At 50.4% G+C, this 26,059-nt stretch overlaps 1 protein-coding gene across 12 annotated transcripts in view; it reads right to left on the minus strand.

Moving 5' to 3' along the window:
• Window positions 1–26,059, minus strand: part of cbfa2t3 (CBFA2/RUNX1 partner transcriptional co-repressor 3) — a 50,972-nt gene that overhangs the window by 10,495 nt on the left and 14,418 nt on the right. For 5 of the 12 annotated variants that reach the window (XM_052062487.1, XM_052062490.1, XM_052062496.1 and 2 more), the window contains 8 exons: window positions 13,387–13,542; window positions 11,209–11,450; window positions 9,983–10,072; window positions 8,160–8,341; window positions 4,941–5,224; window positions 3,266–3,351; window positions 1,261–1,546; window positions 914–982 (listed from right to left, as the gene is read on the minus strand). In XM_052062487.1, coding sequence (XP_051918447.1) covers window positions 914–982; window positions 1,261–1,546; window positions 3,266–3,351; window positions 4,941–5,224; window positions 8,160–8,341; window positions 9,983–10,072; window positions 11,209–11,450; window positions 13,387–13,542 — 1,395 coding nt within the window. Of the gene's footprint in view, window positions 1–913; window positions 983–1,260; window positions 1,547–3,265; window positions 3,352–4,940; window positions 5,225–8,159; window positions 8,342–9,982; window positions 10,073–11,208; window positions 11,451–13,386; window positions 13,543–13,665; window positions 13,835–26,059 lie in introns of those variants that run through there. The other 7 variants (XM_052062500.1, XM_052062489.1, XM_052062492.1 and 4 more) reach the window with 5 other exon arrangements.

The raw sequence follows: 26,059 nt of genomic DNA on the forward strand, positions 1-26,059 counted from the left end.
GGAGAAAACCCACGCAGGCCCGGGGAGAACATGCAAACTCCACACAGGGAGGCCGGAGCTGGAATCGAACCCGGTACCTCTGCACTGTGAAGCCCACGTGCTAACCACTGGACTACCGGGCCGCCACTGAAATTATTAATTCATTCATTCATTCATTCATCTTCCAAGCCGCTTGATCCTCACTAGGGTCGCGGGGGGTGCTGGAGCCTATCCCAGCTGTCTTCGGGCAGTAGGCGGGGGACACCCTGAATCGGTTGCCAGCCAATCGCAGGGCACACAGAAACGAACAACCATCCACGCTCACATTCACACCTAGGGACAATTTAGAGTGTTCAATCAGCCTGCCATGCATATTTTTGGAATGTGGGAGGAAACCGGACCACCCGGAGAAAACCCACGCAGGCCCGGGGAGAACATGCAAACTCCACACAGGGAGGCCGGAGCTGGAATCGAACCCGGTACCTCTGCACTGTGAAGCCCACGTGCTAACCACTGGACTACCGGACCACCGTGATTCATTTATTTATTTATTCTTTTTTTTTAATATAAGGGGGGGGCAGGAATGTGAGATTGTAGTTCTGCGCTGCTGTGGCATGCCTCGAGCCAAGTGACTGCATTTTCACTGCGGCTTAACTGCAGTGGCCTTTCATAGCGGTTACAGATGGAGGACATTTCGCCAGATTTCTGCAGAGGGCTTTCAATCCTGCGGCCTACGTGGACCGATGACTGAATGGCCTCTGTCACGTTTCCACCAAATTGTACTAAGTCGGTAAATTCAACCAAAAAAAATAAAAATAAATAACATTTTTGTCCTTTTTTTGGTTTGTTGACTGAGATGCTAGTTTGACTTTGTCAAGCTACAGCTACATTTTGTTAGCGTGACGTCACGAGAGGGATCCCGAGAGGCTCTTACCGGCTTTTCTCCAGATTTCCTCCGGCAGGTATCCCGACGGAGGTCTGTGTAGAAAGTCTCTGTGGATCTCTGAAACACACCGAGGCGCCCCGATCAATAATGCGCGCTCGCATTGCGCATGTATGTACACGTGTAGACGCCACCATACTTTGGTCCTCATAACGTTACGTGTGTGTAACAATCCTGAAACATAACCCGAGAGCCAGGATGACCTCACACCACGTGGTCAAGTTAAACTCTCTTCCTAAGCTTCCAGTCAGTCCCCGGCCCGCATCGTCAAACGGGCCCCGAGCTCGCTTTCGAGTGTTTTGCTGTGCCAAACGTCCCCCTTGTGCGTGTTTGTCTACCTGTCTGTCTGCCTGTCTGCCTGTCAGCGACGGAAGAAGCTCCTTTGGGCAGTGCCTCACTGCTGCTAGCTGTGTTGGAGGAGGAGTTGTGATGAGGAAGAGGAGGAGGAGGAGGAGGAGGAGGAAGGCAGTGCTGTCTGTTGCTCCCACCTTTTTTCATCTCCTCCACGTCGCTGTAGCGCCGTATCCAATGGTTCATCTCCTCCCGGTCCGCCTCCTGGCAGCGTCGCAGCACGGTCAGAGAGCGCCGCGTCTTCTCGACCATGTCCATGATGCAGTTCAGGAGCTGATGGGAACACAAGTTGGTGTTCAGTCTAGACTTGAAGGTTAAGCTTCATGAATTGGAACAATTGGATATAATTGGAGCGTGCACACAATCCAGATATTTTGGCCACTTCCAAAAAATGGGGGATGAACTCAAACATTCCCACAACGCTTCGCTTGGATTGGAAGAATTGTTTAAACGCAACCGGCGGCCGCATTTTTCGAACATCCATCCCATTTTCTGCTCCCTTGATCCTCACAAGGGTCGCGGGAGGTGCTGGAGCCTATCCCAGCTGTCTTCAGGCAGTAGGCAAGGGACACCCTGAACCGCTTGAAAGCCAATTAAGCAGTTCCATTAACCTGCCATGCATGTTTTTGGAATGTGGGAGGAAATCGGAGTACCCGGAGAAAAGCCACACAGGCACGGGGGAGAACATGCAAACTGCACACAGGGTGGCCGGAGCCGGGATTGAACCCACAACTTGTGCACTGTGAGGTTGACGCGCTAACCACTCGACCACCGGGCCGCCTGGACTATAAGTCACATGTTTTTTTTTAAATTTTCATTCATTCATCTTCCGTACCGCTTGATCCTCACTAGGGTCACGGGGGGTGCTGGAGCCCATCCCAGCCGTCTCCGGGCAGTAGGCGGGGGACACCCTGAATCGGTTGCCAGCCAATCACAGGGCACACAGAGACAAACAACCTCACACTTACAACTAGGGACAATTTAGAGTGTCCAATCAGCCTGCCATGCATGTTTATGGAATGTGGGAGGAAACCGGAGCACCCGGAGAAAACCCACGCAGGCCCGGGGAGAACATGCAAACTCCACACAGGGAGGCCGGAGCTGGAATCGAACCCGGTACCTCTGCACTGTGAAGCCGACGTGCTAACCACTGGACTACCGGGCCGCCCTTTTAAAATTTTATTTTATTTAATTTTGCTTAGACTGGCACCCAAAATGCTCCGTTCCTTAAACGTGGGAACTGCGAGATCCAGCTCTACTGTTCTCTGTCTCGTTTTTTTTTTTAACTTGTGTGATTCATCATCTAAAAAATACGGTCCACATTTTCTTCCATTTTTCAGTTCCAGTGGATGTAACGGTCAGTTGTTCGCTTCCTCGGACAAGAAAATTTTCAAAAGTTTCACTCCGTTGTTGTCCATGCGCTAGTTTGTGAATTTGAATTCGCCGAGCGTTGCAGTAATAACGCAACAGCTGGTCTACAGATGAAAAGGTTGAACTGATTTCTTCCACCCTTCTGCTCGACGCGCTTGCCAACTCACCAGATTTTCTTTTAGCTCTTACCAACGTCGCCGCCCCTTCTGCGCTCAACGAAATGGCTTTAACATGTTCAACATTCGCCCCTTTGCATTTTCCCGCCGTCTCCGTTGTTGCCTCGCTCCTTCCCCGGCGCCTTCCGTCGCTCTCCGCCTCTCGTCCCTTCCTTCTCGGTAAGCAATATTTATTTCAGCAAAGTGTTTCTAATTTGGCAGGGGTCCAGGCCTGGCCGGTTCTCTCCATGACTGCAGCTCTCGTCTCAGCTGCTCGGCCCAGCTGGAGCCGCTCTCTGCTGGGTCCCGAGCTCCATCTGGGGCCCTATTTCTTTGTGTGAGCGTGTACTGTATGTGTGTCTGGTGGACGTGTGCAAAAAATGCCTCTTCCTGAAGCGTTGTCAAAGCCGTGAAAACGAAGCAGCGCGCTCGACATTTAAAAAACGGCGACGGCATAGATGCCTACGTTATCGAGGTGCTTCCATTCTTCTGCCCATTCTCGATCTGTGAGACGGTGGTCGATCACTTCCTCCTGGCGAGCTCCGTGCACTGCTGTGAATAGAAAGACGGGCGACGTCAAGAACGACACGGAAGGATAAAATTTTTTTTTTTACATTTTGGGGACAAAGAATCTGGATCCAGATGATTTTATTTTTTTTTTTAATCCAATTGACGAAATCAATTGAGGAAAATTCAACACCATTTTTTTCTCCCAGTCAATATCAGGCATGGACAATGATCTGTGAATTGTTAGCTAACAAGCTATCTGGACAAAGGTATTGCAGGATCTGTCCATGCCTCCAGGAAGCGGAGGGGGAGGAGCTTAAAGAAAAGGTTTTCCACACGAAACACCCCTTAATCTGATGGCGGAATATGGCGGTCCCCAAACTACGGCCCGCGGGCCGGATACGGCCCGTCAGCACATTTGGCCCGGTCCTCTAACCCTCCTGTTGTCCTCGGGTCGAAATGACCCGTCGCTGTGTTAAATACGCCCCCAAAACCCCCTAACTGCAAAAAGTGGTGTCGACAAGCCTACTGGAACCTACAAAAGGATTATAAGGAAGGAACACAAGAACTTTAAGAGACTGCTAATACGTGTCAGAGAGATTCTGCTCTGACAACTGAGCTGAACTTTTATCTGTTAAGATAGAAAGTTCATGTTCCATGGCTTTTTTTTCCTATGAAGAACCCAGAGAGAGTTATTTAGTTATTATTTATTTCATTAATAGTGTTATTATTTGTTTCCTGACTTTTTTTTCTGTCAAGAACCTGGAAAGGGTTATTTGGTTATCTGTGGCTTTCTGTTAACACAAAACATTTTTTAAGCTCCCTTACGATCGTCACACTTTTTCTCTTACAAACTGACACCGCCCTCCCCCATCAGAGAAGGGAAAAGTTATGTGGCCCTCACAGGAAAAAGTTTGGTGACCCCTGCCGGAATAGAAACAGTCCAGGGGGGTGGGGTTGGGGGGGGGGGGTGGATATCATTTGGCTAATCCTGATTGTTGCCCGAATATAAATATTTGCTATTTTGTATTTTCTGCAATGTTTGCATTTGTGTTAAACAGTTCATTAAATCGTCGCTCAGGGCAGGAGACTGAGTGCCCTTTTTATTTATTTATTTTTATTTTTTTATTTTTATTTATATTTTATTTTATTATTTACATTTTATTTTATTTATGTATTTTTTCTTCATTACCGAATTGTCTTACTGTTTATTATGCATGTTAAATTGCTCCACGTGCAGCACTTTGTATGCAGCGATGGCTGTTTGAAAGTGCTCTATAAATACTGTCGACTTGACTCGACTTGACTTTTCTCCACGTCGCCTCCATATTGGCATGCTCGTAACCACTCTGGTGGGGGGGGGGGGGGGGCAGTTTGGCTGAGAATGCAAGTCTTTCTTTTCGCCCGAAGCAGTCGGAAGACATATATAGTTGCCACAGTTGTAGCAGCACATGGGTATGTAAGGCCGTGGGCTTTATATAGCCGCACGGATTAAAGCGGCGGATCGACAACTGCTCATTGTTCCGAACATACGCCCCCGCTTTCATGCGCCCCCCACTAGTTTGAGTCTATAACGTGGCCTGCCGGGGGTTAGCTGGTCATCAATGACGGGGCCCGCCCGGTAGGCGCCCTACCTGTATGTCGGTGTCTGTCTCGGCCGTCTCTGTGTTCGTTATGTCTGTAAGCGTCTCTGTATTGGTGCGCCAGCGCCATGTCCTCCAAGCGGTAGTGCTGGGGGCCCATTTGAGGGTTCTGTGGGTGGGGCAGGCCATTGGGGGGGTGCGTCGGGAGCCCGTTGGGAGGCGGGTGAGCAGGGAGGCCGGTGCTGGGACTGAAGCGCTGGCTGGGGCTGATGGTGCAGGGCCTTTTGGCAAGGTGCTCGGGGTGCAAGCCATCTCTGTCTGAAGAGTCTTTGGTCCTGGGGAAGGGGTGGGGGGGGGGGGGGAGCATGAAAACATTCAACTTGATATACACGTCAAGGCGGACGAGTGAATCGTCGTAAGAAAAAGTCGCTCACATCGGCAGTCGGCGTTCCCCATTAACATAGGAGACAAAAATGATGTCGACGTGTCCCCGCGCGAGTGTTTGAATTGTTTGAAAAGTAATTGCGGTGTGAATTGGGAGCATTGATTATTTGCCGTACGTGATCGAAAACACTCGCGCGTCAATGAAACACGCCGAGCGCTGAAGTGATTGTGCGCACATAAAAGCGCGCCGTGTTTTGTCAGCTGCCGCGCTGACGTTTGCAATGAGAAGGTGTCTTACAAAGCGGGATTCTTTTGTTCGCTTGCCAATATGTAATTGCGTGGCACGCACTGACGACACGTCTCCAGCCGTGTTTTTTATCACAGGTCTGAAATGTCAGGATTTAAAAAGAAAACAATAAAATAAGAACTGAATACGGCTCCTCTTGTGGAAATGGTACTGGAGTTGTAGCTACACACCTCCTTCTAAGTGGCAAAACCTATCCTAGCAGTAAAAAAATAAATAAAAAAGGTCTTTGTAGTGTGATGACTATGGAAACATGTAATAAACATGTAATAAACATGTAATAAATACACTGCTTGGTTAAATTACTGTCTCTCTGTCTCACTGTCTCAGACAGATATACCGGTATGTTTTTTTCAATGTCATGACAGTGTGAAGGTCATTTTCTGATTTACGCTGATCAAAAGACACTTCAGCCAAGATAATAATAATGATAATAATAATAATAATACATTTTATCTATAAGCGCCTTTCAAGACACCCAAGGACACTTTACAAAAACAAGAAACACAAAACAAGATCTCCGCTCTATCAACAAAACATATTCAGCAACGCCAATGTCAAATATTATCTCCCGTGGAATGAAATGAACGAAGGGCAGCTTTAGTCCGGCTCGAAGGAAAAGGTCACACGCGCACATTGACATCCTGCAGGCTTTCCGCTTTCAAGTTCATCCATATCGTTACCAAATTCTGTTACCCAGACCATGTAATTTCCCCGCCATTTTGCAGCTCGCTTCCGGTGCTGCCGCTTTTCGTCGAACGCGAACTCTCGTCAATCCTGTAAATTCGACAACTGGCACGTGGCTCCGAGAAACACGAGCGCGTTTTCCCGTGGAGAGCGGCTTGTTGTTCAGCTACAGCGAGTCGGCGGCGCCGCCGCCGCGGAGCTCCGGCGCAGCTGTATGCCATATGTCTGCAACAAAGCCAAGTCGAAGCGTACGCCCTGCGTCTCAAGCGTTTAATCTGAATATCCCTCGGCCTGCCTGGAAGATTGCAACGATTCCTCATGCTCCCGCCTCGCTTCGGCTCGGGCCCGCAATATCAACTAAATACGGTGCGGGTGACAGATGTTTCGAGGCACTGTGGATGAGTTGTTTAAGTAAGCGCGTGTGCGTGTGAGCGAGGATGTTTTTTCCAGCCATCTGGTCAGTTTAAAGGGGAGTGTTGATATTAATCTTTTTAGCGAGATGGTACGAGCCAGGATAGAAAATGAGTCAAAGGCCAACGAATGCTTCATGGCTGCATGTAATAGACGCGCATTACGATTGGTGTCCAGGTTATGCGGGTGTATTTTGAGCATGCCGGCAAATACTCGTACACATCCTCGGCTCTGGCAACGGACAAATCATACGAACAGCTGGCACGCCTCCCCCCCACACCCCCGCACTCACGCCACTGAGCCAGGCCTGCTGCGCGCAAGGCAAGAGGTCGGGGAGGCGGAGGTGTGTGGATTACAGTCCCGTCCAAACCACCTCCCCCCTCTCACCCTACGGAGGATGTGTTCAGTGTTACGGTCAGCACATCACCATCTGGACACATCCCTGACATATGGACAGCTGCTGGGAGCCTGCGGGTCATGTAGTTAGAGGAGGGGTAAAGGAGATGGAGGAAGTCGGGGAATAGGAGATGCGGAGTAAAGAGATTGATCTGGGGGTGGGGGGGGGGTTGGTTTGGGGGTATCGGTGTTGTAGATTTTTTAAAAATCAAATATGAAAAACATATTTTACTCTGTTTTGTTTTTTTTTTGAAGACATTTCCCTGTCTGAAGACATAAAAATCCAATTGGAGTGTTTATTTTGGTCACTATGTTGACATTTGACATCCTCCACGGAGTAAACATCCATCCATCCATCCATCCATTTTCTGAACCGCTTAATCCTCACTAGGGTCGCGGGGGCGGGGGTGCTGGAGCCTATCCCAGCCGTCTTCGGGCAGTAGGCGGGGGACAACCTGAATCGGTTGCCAGCCAATCGCAGGGCACACAGAGACGAACAACCATCCACGCTCACACTCAAACCTAGGGATAATTTAGAGCGTCCAATCAGCCTACCACGCATGTTTTTGGAATGTGGGAAGAAACCGGAGCACCCGGAGAAAACCCACGCAGGCCCGGGGAGAACATGCAAACTCCACACAGGGAGGCCGAAGCTGGAATCAAACCCGGTACCTCTGCACTGTGAAGCCGACGTGCTAACCACTGGACTACCGGGCCGCCCTTCAATCAGAACTGCCATGCATGTTTTTGGAATGTGGGAGGAAACCGGACCACCCGGAGAAAACCCACGCTGGCCCGGGGAGAACATGCAAACTCCACACAGGGAGGCCGGAGCTGGAATCGAACCCGGTACCTCTGCACTGTGAAGCCGACGTGCTAACCACTGGACTACCGGGCCGGCCACGGAGTAAACAAAATGTGTTTATTTATTTATTTATTTGGGGGGGGGGGCATAGCTTCTTCTCCTGCTTCTCTCTTTTAATACCTTCCGAGCTGCTCTCCTATAGCCTCCCGCTGACTTCTGAAATCGTTCATTCCCGACACTCCACCTCTGTGGGAATATGTGCGATTGAGCGCTTTTTCTTTACCTGTCGGGGGTCCTCCTCTTGCCATGCTCATTCATCTCCAACATGATCTCGGAGGAATCCAGAGGTGAGCTGGCATTGGCGTCCAGGAGAAGCTGCTCGTGTTGGGCCAGGTATTGAGCTGGAGTCTGTTTGGCCAGCCTGGCGCAGTGCAGCAACTCCCTCTGCAGCAGGGGCAGGTTTGCCTGCAAAGTAGACCCAAAAAAATAAAAATAAAATACAATAAATTAAAATGAAACCACTCATTCAAATGAGAGAAAAAAAAACGCCGAGAGGAGAACCAAGCTGGAAACCGAAACGCGGAGAGTGACTAAATTTCTAGATAAGGCAGTGCAAAAAGTGAAATGAGAGGGAGTGATGGATGAAGAGACACAATGAGATAAGACAGATCCCTTGACACATTCCTCTGCCATGCGTCTCCCTCGGAGGTGTGTATTGTGTATGTTGTATAAGTGCTGTCAAATAACTCTCAAAGACCCGTCTGCTTGAGAAAACACAGACCGCCGCAACGTCCCAGATGTGGAGGACGGCCGCCCGCGAGCATTCTTTTTATCCGGATGTCCAACTAAACAGTCTACCGTGTGGTATTGAATACCTACAGCACGAGGTTAACCTCCCAGGTTCGATCAGGGCGCCCTAAAAGTGTCACGTTGTACCCGAAGCGATAGAATAATCGCTTCGTGTACAACAAAAAACTAGGAGTGGATCCCCGAAATAGCAGACACAGGAAAAGGTTTGTCAGAGAACAAAGGAGGTTTAATACAAACACAAAATACCTGTCCGGGCGAACAACAAAAAGTGCTGGTCAAAATAAGGACCAGGAAATAATTAAGGAAACAACAGAAAACGCGTGCGGAAAAAAATAGCAAGGAGAATCTATAGGTGAACGAGATAATCTTACACGAGCGAATATAAAGACGCGCAATTACAGCCACAAGGCTTCAAGGCAACGAAGGGATTAGGAATAAGCGAGAAAATTGGCACGGCGTGGAATACTCCGGCAGTGAGTCGACTGCCGGAGCGCCCAAATAAAGCATGTGTAATTAGTCACCGGGGCGGCCCGGTAGTCCAGTGGTTAGCACGTCGGCTTCACAGTGCAGAGGTACCGGGTTCGATTCCAGCTCCGGCCTCCCTGTGTGGAGTTTGAATGTTCTCCCCGGGCCTGCGTGGGTTTTCTCCGGGTGCTCCGGTTTCCTCCCACATTCCAAAAACATGTGTGGGAGGCTGATTGAACACTCTAAATTGTCCCTGGGTGTGAGTGTGAGTGCGAATGGTTGTTCGTCTCTGTGTGCCCTGTGATTGGCTGGCAACCGATTCAGGGTGTCCCCCGCCTACTGCCCGGAGACGGCTGGGATAGGCTCCAGCACCCCCCGCGACCCTAGTGAGGATCAAGCGGCTCGGAAGATGAATGAATGAATGAATAATTAGTCACCAATGGGTGACAGGTGTGCAGGTGGCAAGCAGGAAGCCTGCCCCCTGCTGGCAAACACGGGACGTGACAAAAAGAGTCAGGACCCAACTTGATTGTCAGACCGAAATCTATTTGGCTGATGCGCCAATCAGGCCAAATTCCTTTTGCAAACCGCAGCGGTTTTATCCGTCACGGGTAGATGTTGACGCGGTGTCAATACGTGATGTAGTTCAATAGGTTTGGGACAGAAAGAGGCTAAAAGATCTAATTCGTCGAGACGTAGACATAGATGAGCGCTGTACTGGAATGTGTGAAGAAGATGCGGCACGCAGGGTATCGAATTTGGGGCAGAGCTAAATATATTGCATCCAAACGGTCGCACACCTGCGCAGACGAGTGCGCGCGCTATATTTACCTTCAGGAAGGGAATGACGAAAGGCCTCAGAGGAAAGTTGGTAGCTTCGTGAAGTTTGGAATGAAATTCTTCAATGGTGAGTGTCGAGTTCTGTGGAAGATGAAAGCAAAGGTTCCGGGAATGGATGCGATCATACTGGCAAAAATTTTTTATTGCCTTTTGTAATTTTACACATGAGGCTCTTCATTCGGCACATTGGAATATATCTACAACCTTTTTTTAAATTATAATTATTTTATTTTATTTTATTTATTTAAAACAAAAAGTTTTTTAGTGTGGGACAAATAAAGGATATCTTAATCTTAAACCGCATCAAAATTTTTCCTTTTGTGTACTTAAAATAAATAAAAATAATAATTATAATAAATAATTATATAAAAGTAACATACCAAAATATCAATACGATGTAAGTTAGCTGTAAACCAATCAATGAGTACACTAATTAAAAAACAGAAAAAAAGGTTTTTTTTTTTGGTTTTTTTTTGTGTGGGACAAATAAAGGATATCTTAACCTTAAACCTGACACGAAAACCGCATCAAACATTTTCCCTTTGTGTACTTAAAAAAAATAACAATTATAATAAATAATTATATAAAAATAATACACCAAAATATCAATACGATGTAAGTTAGTTGTAAACCAATCTATAAGTACAATGATTAAAAAACAGAAAAAGAAGTTTAAAAAAAAAAATTTTTTTTTTGTGTGGGACAAATAAAGGATATCTTAACCTTAAACCTGACACGAAAACCGCATCAAACATTTTCCCTTTGTGTACTTAAAAAAAATAATAATTATCATAAATAATTATATAGAAATAATATACCAAAATATCAATACCATGTAAGTTAGCTGTAAACCAATCAATAAGTACAATAATTTAAAAAACTGAAAAAAAGTTTTTTTTTTTTTTTTGTGTGGGACAAACAAGGATATCTTAACCTTAAACCTGACACGAAAACCGCATCAAAGATTTTCCCTTTGTGTACTTAAAAAAATAATAATTATATTAAATATAAAAATAATAAATAAAATACCAAAATATCAATATGATGGAAGTTAGTTGTAAACCAATCAATAAGTACAATAACTAAAAAACTGAAAAAAATGTGGGGTTTTTTTCCTCCTTTTATGAACAAATTTGATGTCGTAAGTGTCCAGTGTGTTTGTAACGCCTTCGCCTATTTTGGGGTGGGGGGGTGGGGGAAATTGACCACCAACTTACCACCAGCCCCAGCACAAGGCTGCGCACTCGCTCTCCAATCTCAGGCGAGATGTCGTTGCCAAACTGCTGCAACGTGGTCAGGAAGCGCTTCAGCTTGCAAAGCTGCCGGGCGCCGCACGCCGGCGGCAGCTGTTGATTGGACAAGGAGGACGTCGACGACATGGCCGGCCCGTTGCTGAAGCCGTTCGGAGTGGACGGGGCGCCGTTCAGTGATGTGGGAGAGTGGCTGCTCCCGTTTAGCACTGCGGACGGACAGACAGCAGGGACAGACAACGGGAATTAGGTCCGCGGCGTCCGAGAGACCTTGAGGGGCATCCACTAACATCTGGACGCGCTTACGTCGCATCCCGCCGATGAAAGAGGACGCGTCACGCAGCCCGCGACGCATTCATGTTTATCGTCGTCATCTTGTGTGTTTTCATGCAAACTTCAGCTGTCTCACAAGTGCTACCACTCCACTACCCGTCTCCCGCCACCTGCTCTCGCGTCAGTCCTCCAACAACCCCCCCCCCAACCGACGCGCTCACTAGGACACAACTATAAGAGGAACTTGTAAATGAGGTGCCAAAAATAGTCCCGGGGCCTTGCGTTACTTTTATTCCAGTGGCAGGTGTGTCGCTAAATATGGCGTCGGCGCACATGTCCGCCGTCTGAAAACAGATTTGCAGCTTTGAGTTTCGGAACGACAACGTCGGCAATGCGAACGTTGATCAGCCCATTTTACTCGCGGGGACCTTCCGAATTGACAAAACTTGTTTTCTGCTTTTATTGACCTGTCGACAAGTGAAAAAACGTGGCCTGACATTTGCTATATCGGGAAGAAAGTAGCCTGACCGATGCCCTCTGCCCCCCCCCGCCAGCCCCTCCTACCAGCTGGCGAGCACGTGCGCGCGCACGCCAATGCCGCAGCCGCTCTCCTCGCACGTGCACTCGGAAGACACTTGTCAACATTTAGCTCGACAAAAGACACGCCCACCGAGGAGCAGGCTCCACGCTCAAGTAGCGTCGACACTCGGGCACCGGAACCGTTCGAGTGCGTTCAAGACCGCCTTTCGTGCTCCGACCCGAACCGTGCCCCGGTGCGCAAAACGAGATCCATAAATGCGCGCTGGGATAACTGTAGAGTAGGACAACTTGAAAGGCGTGACTTCAGTTCCGTCAATGACCTCAATAGGATGAACCGGAACTGAGACGGTGAGCCGGAGGTAAATAAATAAATCTCTGCTTAATGATGTGGGGGCGCTCGTAAGGCGGAGATCGTCACGGAAAACATTTCTCGTCTGTATAATTACATTTTCTCTCCTGGTTTCATCACATCACATCCATCCATCCATCCATCCATCCATTTTCTTAACCGCTTAATCCTCACTAGGGTCGCGGGGGGTGCTGGAACCCATCCCAGCCGTCTTCGGGCAGTAGGCGGGGGACACCCTGAATCGGTTGCCAGCCAATCGCAGGGCACACAGAGACGAACAACCATTCGCACTCACACTCACACCTAGGGACAATTTAGAGCGTCCAATCAGCCTGCCACGCATGTTTTTGGAATGTGGGAGGAAACCGGAGCACCCGGAGAAAACCCACGCAGGCCCGGGGAGAACATGCAAACTCCACACAGGGAGGCCGGAGCTGGAATCGAACCCGGCACCTCTGCACTGCGAAGCCGACGTGCTAACCACTGGACTACCGGGCCGCCCTTCTCACATCACATCATGAACGTTTAAAAACGTCTTTGGGAGCGAATGTCTGTGAACTTGACATCATCCGCGGAGGGCACCCTGAACTGCTTGCCAGCCAATCACAAAGTGATGAACAAACATCCGCACCCGCACTCACGCCGAGGGACAATTTCGAGTGTTCAATCGGCCATGTTTTTGGAATGTGGGAGGAAATCGGAGTACCCGGAGAAAACCCGCGCAGGCCAGAGGAGAACATTCAAACTCCACACAGGGAAGCCGCAGCTGGAATTGAACCCGCTACCTCCGCGCTGTGAGGTCAATGTGAACTACTGTATGTAAAAAGTTGCTCGAGTCCAGTTTGTTCTTGCGCATGCTTAATTTATTACTTGCCAGTCTGCCAAATACCCAAATAGCTCCCTAAACTGTGAGCGATTCCAAATACACACATGAACGATATTTAAAGTATTATTTACAAAATGAAAGAATATTTTTTTTTTACTTGATTTACTGGTGGTGGGGGTGAAAGAAGCATTACGACTGGTTGCTTGGTTGACTGCCGGGGGTGGAGGAGGCATGGTTGGCGGGGTGGACCTGGGCTGGCTTTTCACATCCGCAGGTGAATCTGGCATTGTTCCAACCTTCTGCACTCTGCTACCTGGCAACAAGAAAAAAAAAAAATCCGGGAGAACAAACGTCAAGGTGGAGCATTAGCATGAACCAAAATCAAAATCAAAATAAAAAAAACATCAAAAGAAAAACATGTTAAAAAAGCAGTGACATTGTCACCTGGGAGCCAAGTTTCCGAAGAACATAAGCCCCCATCAAAAAAGCCGAAGCGAATCAATGCGCGGGTGTGGAAATGGCCTCAAATGTGTATTGTCTCTCTGTTGGTTTTAGAAACACAGGCCTGGGAGACATACAGTAACACCTGCTCACCCACTCAGCTGCTGCTGACTGAGAACCCCCCCGCCCCCACCCTCTCCCCTGCCCCCGACCACCGCCAACCCTTCACTCTCCTTCACACACATCGTGTAGCTCTGACATCCCAATCAGTGCCCCTTCCAATCTAACCTATGGCACTCGCACACCCGCGCGCACACCCGCGCGCACACACCCGCGCGGCTGTCCCCTCTCGTCCACGTCCCTTCGGACGGCCAACTTGACGGCCAGTGACAAGTGCAGCTGGATCTGCTGCTGTCCATCATTGGGGGGGGTGGGGGGGGGACTGACTTTCAGGAGGAGATCCATCCCGCTAGCCGAGGCTCCGCTCGCCTCTGCCAGGACCAAACAAGGCAAATAGACGGCACGGCCGTACACCGGAGAGGAAAAGTGGATGCGGGTGGATGGGGGGCCCGGGGGGGGGGGGGGGGGCTTTTCGATGCTTGTAGTCTACAAACATCCACACATGATTCAAATATGCCAGGGAGGAGAATGTTTTCAGCACCGTCATTTTGTTTGTTGTGTTCATGATGCAGTCGTGACTTGAGCAACTTTATTGATTGCCAACAAACGTTGTAGAGGGGTGGGGCCAAGTATTTAGTCATCCAGATAGCTGATTTTCTCAACTTGGTTTGGTTTATTTATTGAACATGAAACATATACAGTAATAATTTGACAGAAAAATAAGGGGGAAAAAGTGTGGGGTTTTTTTGGGTGTGTTTTTTGTTTGTTTTTCTCAATACTTGCACGGCCCTTTCAGTTTTCGGGAACCAGATGTTTTTGAAACTTCATAACCTGAGCCTGCGGCCCGGTAGTCCAGTGGTTAGCACGTCGACTTCACAGTGCAGAGGTACCGGGTTCGATTACAGCTCCGGCCTCCCTGTGTGGAGTTTGCATGTTCTCCCCGGGCCTGCGTGGGTTTTCTCCGGGTGCTCCGGTTTCCTCCCACATTCCAAAAATATGCATGGCAGGTTGATTGAACACTCTAAAATTGTCCCTAGGTGTGAGTGTGAGCGTGGATGGTTGTTCGTCTTTGTGTGCCCTGCGATTGGCTGGCAACCGATTCAGGGTGCCCCCGCCTACTGCCCGGAGACGGCTGGGATGGGCTCCAGCACCCCCCGCGACCCTAGTGAGGATCGAGCGGTACGGAAGATGAATGAATGAATGAATACTTAAATGAAGGCGGCCCGGTAGTCCAGTGGTTAGCACGTCGGCTTCACAGTGCAGAGGTACCGGGTTCGATTCCAGCTCCGGCCTCCCTGTGTGGAGTTTGCATGTTCTCCCCGGGCCTGCGTGGGTTTTCTCCGGGTGCTCCGGTTTCCTCCCACATTCCAAAAATATGCATGGCAGGCTGATTGAACACTCTAAATTGTCCCTAGGTGTGAGTGTGAGTGCGAATGGTTGTTCGTCTCTGTGTGCCCTGCGATTGGCTGGCAACCGGTTCAGGGTGTCCCCCGCCTACTGCCCGGAGACAGCTGGGATAGGCTCCAGCACCCCCCGCGACCCTAGTGAGGATCAAGCGGTTAGGAAGATGAAGGAATGAATAACCTGAGCCCACAAGTGTGACTCGAACAGCCTGTGAGGTGCGCGTCTTCCAACCGGGCGTGCCGCAAAGTAAAGTAAAGCGCTAAGGTATGTGTGTCCAACTCAAGGCTCGCGGTCCAGATCTGGCCCGCCGCATCATTTTATGTGGCCCGCGAAAGCAAATCAACTTTCACGAGGCTTACTAAAATTTGTACCGAAATGTCAAATTCCCATTTGTAACAAATAAGAGCAATATTGTAAGCTTTCTCTCGCGACCAAACCTCTCACGACAGTAACGTCTACAACAGTTGAATAAACCGTTTTTCTTCACTCAAATGTGGCCCGCGGGAAAAATGGCTTTGACACCCCTGTGCTCAGCTGATAAAACACTTTTTCATCGCGGAACAATCATCATTGATTCAAAAAGGATTGCCATTTATCTCATCGGCCAAACTCTTGCCCCCCCCCCAAGTGTGCTTCAACCCTCTTTTGCACTTCTGGGAGGTCACAGAGAAGCGGCGCGGCAGTTGCCGTCCTTATTTAAAGAGTGTCGCCGTATGAGGGTCGTCGACACGATGATCCTCAAAAGCACGAGGGCGGTCTCCCCCCCCCGCGCGAGACGCTCGCAACATAAACACAGCAGCTCGGAGATAGCGGCTGATATAAATAGACGCAGATATTCTGGTCTAAAAGAAGCCGAACCACATAAACAAGCCACCCGTGCTGACAAAGTTTCCTGTGGGGAGCCTTGCCATATGGCCCTAGTAAACCTCCTCTTTGATTAAATGTGCAGTGTCACCGTAAGAAATGTACCACGCCGTGCGTGCGGGTGTGTTTAGTGAACCCTAAACGAGACTAGAGCGGCCCGGTAGTCCAGTGGTTAGCACGTCGGCTTCACAGTGCAGAGGTACCGGGTTCGATTCCAGCTCTGGCCTCCCTGTGTGGAGTTTGCATGTTCTCCCCGGGCCTGCGTGGGTTTTCTCCGGGTGCTCCGGTTTCCTCCCGCATTCCAAAAATACGCATGGCAGGCTGATTGAACACTCTGAATTGTCCCTAGGTGTGAGTCTGAGCGTGGATGGTTGTTCGTCTATGTGTGCCCTGCGATTGGCTGGCAACCGATTCAGGGTGTCCCCCGCCTACTGCCCGGAGACAGCTGGGATAGGCTCCAGCACCCCCCGCGACCCTAGTGAGGATCAAGCGGTACGGGAGATGAATGAATGAATGAATAAACGAGACTATCCGTTTAGGGTTCACTAAGGGTTGGTCACTCGATTTTCTTTGGGACGGACGCGGGGAAATAAAGGAAGGAAGATGAGGAGAGCGCGGGGTGGGGGGGGGGGGGCGCCTAGTCTGTTTACTCCCTCTTTGGGATTACAGACAGCTGTATAATCTGAACAGCTACGGGGACGGTGGGGTGTGTGTGTGTGTGGGGGGGGGGGGGGGGGGTGCTCACACATAACGGCACCAGGCGAGGGATTTCACTTTTTAATACATTAGGAAGTCTGCTAGGTCTGCAGCCCCATCTGTGGCCATCTGTGCTGCCACCGTGTTGGGCGCCGAAGGACGAAACACTCGGCGAGAAAGCAGAAGGGAGCGAAAAAGAGACAATATCAGGTAAGGTCAGGTGGTTTAAATCCAGGTCTGGACCGCCCCCCCCCCCCCCAGGGCCAGTCATCCCCCCCCCCCCCCCGCCCTCCCTCCCTCCGTCCCCATTAAGAGGAAGCAGATGTGTCGCTGTCAGTCCTGCACTGTCTATTAAAGTGAAAATAAACAATTTATCTCTGCCCCGCGCTCCCTTGACTTTCCGAACATCTGTACATCTGCACATTGGATGTAATCCGCCTTAAAAGATTGCTCAGTCAAAAAAAAAAAAAAAAAAGTCCATAGTTTGAAATGTTCTGTGTCGGCCGCCCCCCCCCCCCCCTCTCTTGTGTCATGATGAAACAAGATGAAAAAGCACTCACTGCGAGGCAGCCGCAACCACCTACCAAGTGAAATGCAGCCGCGCGCATGCAGGCGCAGGCTCGGTGGGGTGTCTCCCTTCTGTGGGGGGGCTCCTTTTTCGATGTTGAACAGACCAACGCACCGCTTTATCATTAAATATCAACAAACGCAACCTATACGTGTAGTAAACACGACTCTCTTTTTATGACACAGATGCGCATTGATCCGCATGCGTCTTTGAGCGCATGCCACTTTGCGCCTGCGCCTGCGCTGCAATGGAAACCACAGCTGCGACTTATTAGCGTTAGCGAACCACTGCAAAGTCGTCTCTTCAATCGCTCATACTCCGCCGAGACTCTTGTCGGTGACCACATAGTCCTAAAACTCTCCCTCAGTCTGTCGCTTAGCGCACCCTCCCTCCCTCCCCTGCCCCCCCTTCCCGCTGTAATTCGCCCAGTCTCCAGGAATGCTGTTGTTTTTAATTTCTCCCAGCTGCTCTGGCTGGCTGCCCAGCCGCCTGCCTTCCCACATCTGTTCCCGATGAAGCCGCTGAGGAGTCCACACAAACACAGCCTGAGCCTTTGGCCCGCAGCCCCCCCCACCCCCCTCACCAGGCCCTCGGTATCAAAACATGGGGTTTGCAGCCCTGGGCCGTGGACCTCAAATTCACAGATACATCTTCTCGAGCACCTCAAACTGCACTATCTGCCTGATTTTCTATTGGGAAGGGGGAAAAAAAATAAATCAATGGTGCGGCTCAGTGGCGCAGAAGCTCATCTCCCGAGGAAGAACAACAAGCTATAGAAAAAAGCATATGTTCTCTCTCAGGATGGCTAATCACCGTTGAGGTAAGATTTGTTTATTTGTGTCGGCACCAATTCGGTCCCTTCGGACGGGATGCGGACCCCGCTTCATCTTGAGCTGATTTTGGAGTTCAGAGGCTTTTGAGTCCTGACTAATGACAGCCTGTGTGGTGTGGGCGCACACGGGCACGTATACACACACACACACACACACACACACACACACACACACACACACACAAATGCTCATGACATATGTTGGCAGACGTGATGCGCTCAAGCTGCAAACATGATGGGGATGTGGCGGGGGGGGGGGGGGGGTAAATGTCATGCTAACTGAACAAACAAGCCAGAGAGAAAGCAACCATAGGGAGGTGGCTTGTCCTTAAAAAGCACTTACAACAGCTACCCTATATTTTTTATACATGATGGGAAGCTCAACGGCAAATTATGGATGTGTGATTTTTTTTCAGGCGGCCCGGTAGTCCAGTGGTTAGCACGTGGGCTTCACAGTGCAGAGGTACCGGGTTCGATTCCAGCTCCGGCCTCCCTGTGTGGAGTTTGCATGTTCTCCCCGGGCCTGCGTGGGTTTTCTCCGGGTGCTACGGTTTCCTCCCACATTCCAAAAACATGCGTGGTAGGCTGATTGAACACTCTAAATTGTCCCTAGGTGTGAGTGTGAGCGTGTATGATTGTTCGTCTCTGTGTGCCCTGCGATTGGCTGGCAACCGATTCAGGGTGTCCCCCGCCTACTGCCCGAAGACAGCTGGGATAGGCTCCAGCACCCCCCGCGACCCTGGTGAGGATTAAGCGGTTCGGAAAATGGATGGATGGATGGATGATTTTTTTTCCTTTTAAATGGGTGCTTTGGCAACCGAAACCCCCCCCCCCCCCCCCACACACACACAAAACGAGCTGCATGTGTGTGTTAAAGGAAATTTATCCCGGGTTAAGGGTAGAAGAGTTGCATTTCTGTCTGTGGGAGCTGCAGGTATCTCGTCACCCAGCGCTCGTATCTGCGAAAGCTGTTATTGATGTAATTGTATTGAAGTTCCAAGCGAGCATCTGTTCTCCGTCGGGAAGGTCTGGCTCCTGTCGGCAGTCAAGTGGTTATGTGCGGCACATCGCTGCTGCAGACGTGCTCGCGGAGGGGGGGAGGGGGAGGGGGAGAGGGGAGAAGGGGGGGGGGGGGGAACAACTTCCTTTTCAGATTTTCCCAACGGCTGCTAATAAAATCCAGATGTTAGACTTGAGCTGACTCCCTCACCTCTCCTCACTCCTCCCTCCATTTCTGGTGTCATTCTCCATCTCTTTTCTGAGCCCCCCTCCTCTTGCTCTGCCTCCATCGGTACTAATCATTTATTTCAGCACTTTCATCTTCTGCACCCACCCCACCCCCCTTTTTCCCTTTCCGTTTCAGACCTCCCCACAAGGATCCATCCTCCTGCCCCTCTTTTTTTTTTTGCTGCGGCCACTAATCCAGAGTCATTTCTAAATAAAGGAAAGTATTTGCGACATTTCGTGAAGGTAGGCCGGGCCAAAAACAACTCCTTGGCTAGCCAGGCACATCTGGAGTGTGTTAGGGTGGCAGTAGTACCAAACGTGTCTCTCCCCCAGCCCGGCACGCGAGAACCCCCCCCCCCCCCCCCAAAAATAAAAATAAAAAATAAGGTCTCGCATCTGGATCATAGAACGTATTGTTCCAGGTGGACTGTATGAATATTCATCGTCACCGTCAAAACAGTCAATGCCGGGGAGGGGGGGGGGGGGTGGTGCATCACCGTTCACCACTTGCGATTTAGTGCATACTGCATGTCGTGTGGCGGCCCGGTAGTCCAGTGGTTAGCACGTCGGCTTCACAGTGCAGAGGTACCGGGTTCGATTCCAGCTTCGGCCTCCCTGTGTGGAGTTTGCATGTTCTCCCCGGGCCTGCGTGGGTTTTCTCCGGGTGCTCCGGTTTCCTCCCACATTCCAAAAACATGCGTGGCAGGCTGATTGAACACTCTAAATTGTCCCGAGGTGTGAGTGTGAGTGCGAATGGTTGTTCGTCTATGTGTGCCCTGCGATTGGCTGGCAACCGATTCAGGGTGTCCCCCGCCTACTGCCCGGAGACGGCTGGGATGGGCTCCAGCACCCCCCGCGACCCTAGTGAGGATCAAGCGGTACGGAAGATGAATGAATGAATGAATGCATGTCGTGTAAACAGTGCAAGCAAGGCTATGGGGCTTCATTTGGAAGACAATTTCAAGAAGATGCACATTCAGTTCATGTAATACGGTCAGAAATGATGGAACCGGCATATGCGCCGTGCGCGTTGGCGTTTGCCTCCGGGGTCTCTGTGTGAGAGGAGTTGAACACCTGAACATCAATAACTGTCACGAGGGCCACCTGGAACCCCACAGCCAGCTTGCACCATGGGCGCACTGCCATCGACAGCACAGCTGCCACTGAGAGCCCGGGGAGGGGGGAAGAGGGGGAGGGGGGGTTAGCACAGAGTGCACGGACGAACGGATATCGTCTTGAAGACGGTGACTGTACTCGCACATCTGGGACAGGGGGCAAAGGCAGGCAGAAGCGACGAGACGGGAATTACGCGCAAGGAGGTTCCGCTCAGCGGCGCCTCTCCTCGTCTTCGCCCTCGTCAGCTGTGAGCCGAATTTCGCCAGCTGAGAGCTTCGCCTCTGGCTGCCACGCTCCGACGTTGGCTCAGACTTGCTTCCTTCAGTTAGCAGGCACCGTTAGACATGACATCATTCCTCTAAATACCAATCGAGCTACCGATACGAGCATGAGAGGAGTTCCGCACTTAACTTAGCTTAGCTTAAGCTTGACCTTAGCTTAACCTCGACGATCATGACAATCCAACAAAATTGCAGACGTTAGACCTCTCCGATTCCTGTAACGCTATCCCGCATATTTCCATGTATTCCCGAGGACATCTATTACCGATGTCGGCTTCATGTTAGCTTTTTGCTCCTTCACAGCACTGCACACTGCGTATCGACAGCCCACGCGTCGAGTGCGCCCGAGTACAGCCGACCGACAAAGAGGTTATTATTGATTCACGACACAAATGCCAACGCTGTTCCTGAAGTCAAAATACCAACAAAGGAAAGAACTGTGGACACAAAGGAGTGGAACAGTGGATTTAAAAACATTTTGGGTCACGGCCGCGCTGGAGCTGAGTGCGTTAGCGCTATCGAGCAACAAAAAAGTTTTGGTTGAATTTTTATTTTATCAAACGGATCTGGATCCAGATACATTTTTTTTTGGATTGAGAGTTCATTCATCCCAAATAAGCAACATCGAATCCATCTGGAAAGGAGACACAATTCAGTTTATCATATGGCATTTTTGATCCTGAAACGTCATGAAACATCGAGAAATTCAGCATAAAAATCTGGGTTGGAAAATGAGAAGGAAATTTGGAAGAAAAAAAAAATGACCCAGGCTGATTTATTAACCGAGCACGAACCTAATCGATAGAGATCAAAAAAGCATCTTGCAGGTTGTCTAGCTCAACGAATGCTCCAACCAAAAAATCATTTCCATCAGCCGAATGCAGCTTGGCCCAGCACCAATTAGCTCATCAAGCTTTTAATTACTCCGCTAATTGCATACAGGCAGCGTGAAGGGCAGTCTGGGAACGGGGCAGAGGGGTCTCGTGAGGACCCATCTTGGCAAATATGACAAAGCAGATCATCGAATGCACTCCTGGCATCCCTCCATATCTAGATGAGTGAGAAATGAAGGCTGAGAAATCGAGCATGAGGAAATGCTAAACGTACATACGTGTCCTATGTACGGGGGCTCGGAAGAGTGCGAGGCGTGGGAACGAAAGGCCATGTGGGCGCTTTGTATTTGTGGGAAGGTTTGGCTGCGGAGTCTCCACAGAGTGACCTGTCTGTCATGGAGCTCGGCTGCTAAAACACAAACATCCTCTTAACCGTGACCCCCCCCCCCCCCCCACCCACCCACCCACCACCACCACCCCTGCCCTCCGACCACCCAACCCCCAACACACACGCATGACCACATGGCGGCTCACATGAGAAACACTTTTGCTGTTTGATTTTCACAGACTTTAATCTCTCCCCCCTGCATGTACACGCGTTGATATTTTAGTGCGCGGAGTGGCTCGGCTGTCTGTCTTTTCCCTTCGCACCGAGCAGATGTTCTCCCTCCATTTCTTCTTCCAGGAGCATTGTTTGAGGAGGTGTATCCAGGAAACAGTGGCCGGTGCTCACTTCCTGTGTGACAGGTGCACGATGGAGGCCCGACAGCTGCTGTCCTGCCCTCTCTCTCACTCTCTCTCCCCCGTCTCGCTCGCTCTCCATCCCTCTCTCCCGCTCCTTTTGCTTTCCAGCCAGCTGCAGCAGAGCGCAACGCTGTTTGCCCTGACGTCATAACGGCCGCCTGCCCATTTAGGAAGTATAAAAAAAAAAAAATCTTCGATTTGACCCTGGCGACAAATGCGGATTACGGCGTTGCGCCGTTTGGCATGACGCCGAGCCGTCACTCGCCGTTCCGATACGAACATCCAAACAGCTGATTAGGCATCCTCCCGCTTCATGTCATCTACGTCATTCGGGTCAGTGTTAAATGTCTTTGGCGTCAGCGCGGAGCTGTCAGTGCGAACAAAAGGCAACCCGAGTACAACCTGAGCCGCAGACACAGTAACAATAGCTCCTGACATCAACCAAGCAAAGGCAAGGCGCTCTGCATTCCGCCCCCCCCCCCCTCCCCCTCCCCGCGACTTTAAACATGCCTGGAAGCACCGCGAGGCAGAGCGCGGTCGATGCGGGGTGTTCGCTTGACAAGTTCCAGAGAATCAGATTCTCGAATCGCTAAAATAAATAAACACCAATGATACGCTGCGGGGGGGGCACCCGCTGACTCCACGATAGCTCCGACAATAAATAAATAAATAAATAAAAGTGTGCGGACGATGATTAGTATCATGTTGGCTGACAAATTGAGCTGGGGGCGGGGGGATAATGTTTCCTTTCATCCATCCATCCATCCATCCATCATCTACCGCTTATCCGGGGCCGGGTCGCGGGGGCAACAGCTTTAGCAGGGAAGCCCAGACTTCCCTCTCCCTAGCTACTTCTTCCAGCTCTCCCCGGGGGATCCCGAGTCGTTCCCAGGCCAGCTGGGTGACATAGTCTCTCCAGCGTGTCCTGGGTCTTCCTCTGGGTCTCCTCCCGGTGGGACATGACCGGAACACCTCACCGGGGAGGCGCTCAGGAGGCATCCGAATCAGATGCCCAAGCCACCTCATCTGGCTCCTCTCGATGTGGAGGAGAAGCGGCTCGACTCTGAGCCCCTCCCGGATGACTGAGCTTCTCACCTTATCTCTAAGGGAGAGCCCGGACACCCTGCGGAGAAAACCTTTCACCGCGTTATAACCCCAAGAAGTGGACAGTATTCCCATAATCTAATCAAATACAAGAACACATATTCTGTCCTATCCTCTATGTGAGGTCCAGTGCATATATGTCAACACATATACTGTCCTATCCTCTATGTGAGGTCCAGTGCGGTATATCATTCAAATATATACATATTTGAAGTATGCCGACATCTAATTATAAATGGAACTACCGCTAAATGTCCATCCGCCCATTTCAATACGGCTCGTCCTGACGCCGAGATTTGTAAATCTAGGGTAGGGCGGACCCCGCGATGGCCACTAGCCGCTAGCAAGGCACATAGCGGAGAAAGAAAAAATAATTCCCCAATAACATGGGCGCCTACGGGCAGTTGAGAATCTTCAACGAGCCCAACGTGCGTGTTTTCGGCATCTCGGAGGAAGCCGCAACACCCGCCAGGGACCAGGCTCGTACGATATTTGAAATGCTGAAAAGGAGGCGCATTTATCACTTCCGATCTATCCAACATCCGAGAGCGGTCGAGGCGGCTTCTTGCCTATGACAAACGGGATCATCCCTCTTTGGGGCGAGTATTTGACACCGTCAAAAATAAGCACGCCGAGATCCCCTTGGGACTTTTTTTTTTTTTTAAATGTCACACGATAAGTCACGCCTCCAAGTGACCATCACTCGCAGGGCGCAATCAACAAAGCGCGTAGCCTCCCGTCAACCCGCGCCGCAGACGCCTCCGCCGAGGCTAAACTGTCCATTTTAGAGCCGAATCACTGCCGCGTGATATCGCATGAAGGGACGAGACGGGTGAGAGTTTGCGTGCGTGCAGAGACGTGAGAGGCAGAGGAAGGAAGGCTGGAGCCGAGATTAAGGTCCGCTCTCCTCGCCGGTAACACAACGCCATTCAGCAGCTCGGCTCCCATTTGAAGGAGGACGGAACCATCTGCGTGGTGCAGGGGATCTGTTTCCAGGAGATAACGGCCTTTTCCTTTGATAAATACCGCATCTGCATGAGATGTCCTACGCGGGTGTACATGCAGAAAGAGCGAAAACGCTTTCGAGTGGAAGACTTAATCGTTCAGGCCTGCGGTTTTACTCGGCGTCGGCGATAAAGGCCGCGAGGAAGGGGAGGGGTAGCCTTATATCGAGACGCGCCCGTTCATCTGGCGCGATTAAAACACGGCTACTGTAGATTAGCCCGGCTGCTTCCCGTGTCCGACTCTGATCCGAGCGCACTTCCAGCCGTGCTCTCCCACCGAGCGCGAGCGGATAGGGCGGTGGGCCGGGGCGGCGAGACGACAGGGACGCTCGAGAGGGTCGCCGTGAGGTCAAAGGTCGCCGGCCACGCCGGGAAGTATAAGGTGAGGAGGGGAAAGCCGGGGAGGCGGGGCGGGCGCGAGGCAAGGAAAGGGAGGAGGAGGAAACGCTTTTCTCCGACTCGAATGTGTTTTGCCTTGAATTCAGACCGCGCGTTGATTTATACGCGGCGGTATTTACGGCTAAGTGGTTCTGTCAGCTGGAAACGCCATCTTCTTTTTCGAAAGCGTGATTGGAGGTGCAATTTCACCACGATGCCAGCGTTGGGGTGATTCTAGGGAAAAAAATGAAGCGGCAATCCAACAAATCATCAGGGAGAGGTTTTCCCCGCATGGTAATTAGAGGGTTTCACCTTCTCGGCAAGCACGGAAAGTCAAAACGAGTCACCTTATAATTGCAGTGGATGTAAAAGAGTGTTGTGAAACGGGCCCAGAGTGTCGTACGTTATTCCCTCGGGATCCGAGCGAGTACGCATATAAGGAATGGTGGCGAAAGGAGAAAAAGTGATATTTTACACACGGGCCCATTTTGGGGTTTCACTTGACCTCCGCCCTTTGCTCCGCTCCCACGCCGTGGTGTCAGCGGGCCGGCCGGTTGTCCGCCGAGCGCGTTTCTCATTCCGTCAGATGTCGGGAAGCCGTTCCAAGTTCTCCGCTCTATTCTTTGACATTCCCCAGCTCCCGAGAGAGGATGGGCAGCCTTGTCGCACTAATGTCAAACACATGTGGAGCGCAGACATGCTTCGGATAGAGTGGAGCAAGCGTCTCCGCAAAGTGAAGTGTGGGAACTGCCTTGCGAGGGTTGCATTCGGTCAGTCTGAATCTCAAGGCGCTCGAACTGCGTGCGGACCGGCAGACAACAACAAAGACGTGTGCGGTTGTCCAAATGTAGAATAATTCGAGCATTTCCATTCATTTTTTTGGCGAATCGGGGGTCAACGTGAGTAACGTAATTACGGATTATCGTTACGGATCACTTGTTTTAAAAAAGTACATTCGTTGCGTGATTACTTCAAAGTAGCTTTGATGATAAGTTACTTTCGTAGTTACATTCATGCATGTGTTAAAACCTAAAAAAAATGTTAAAAATCCCACGACGTACTATCACAACAGTCACACGTTGACTACTCAGCCAACTAAATTTCCCACAGCACTGATTGGACAAGCAATGTCATGTGATCGTCTGCAGCCAATGACGGCCAAGTGGGCGGGTCATAAGTAATTGACATGTTGAGTCGAGTGTGTCTTAATCTCCATGG

This window comes from Hippocampus zosterae, chromosome 4, assembly GCF_025434085.1.
Source record: "Hippocampus zosterae strain Florida chromosome 4, ASM2543408v3, whole genome shotgun sequence".
Classification (NCBI taxonomy): domain Eukaryota; kingdom Metazoa; phylum Chordata; class Actinopteri; order Syngnathiformes; family Syngnathidae; genus Hippocampus; species Hippocampus zosterae.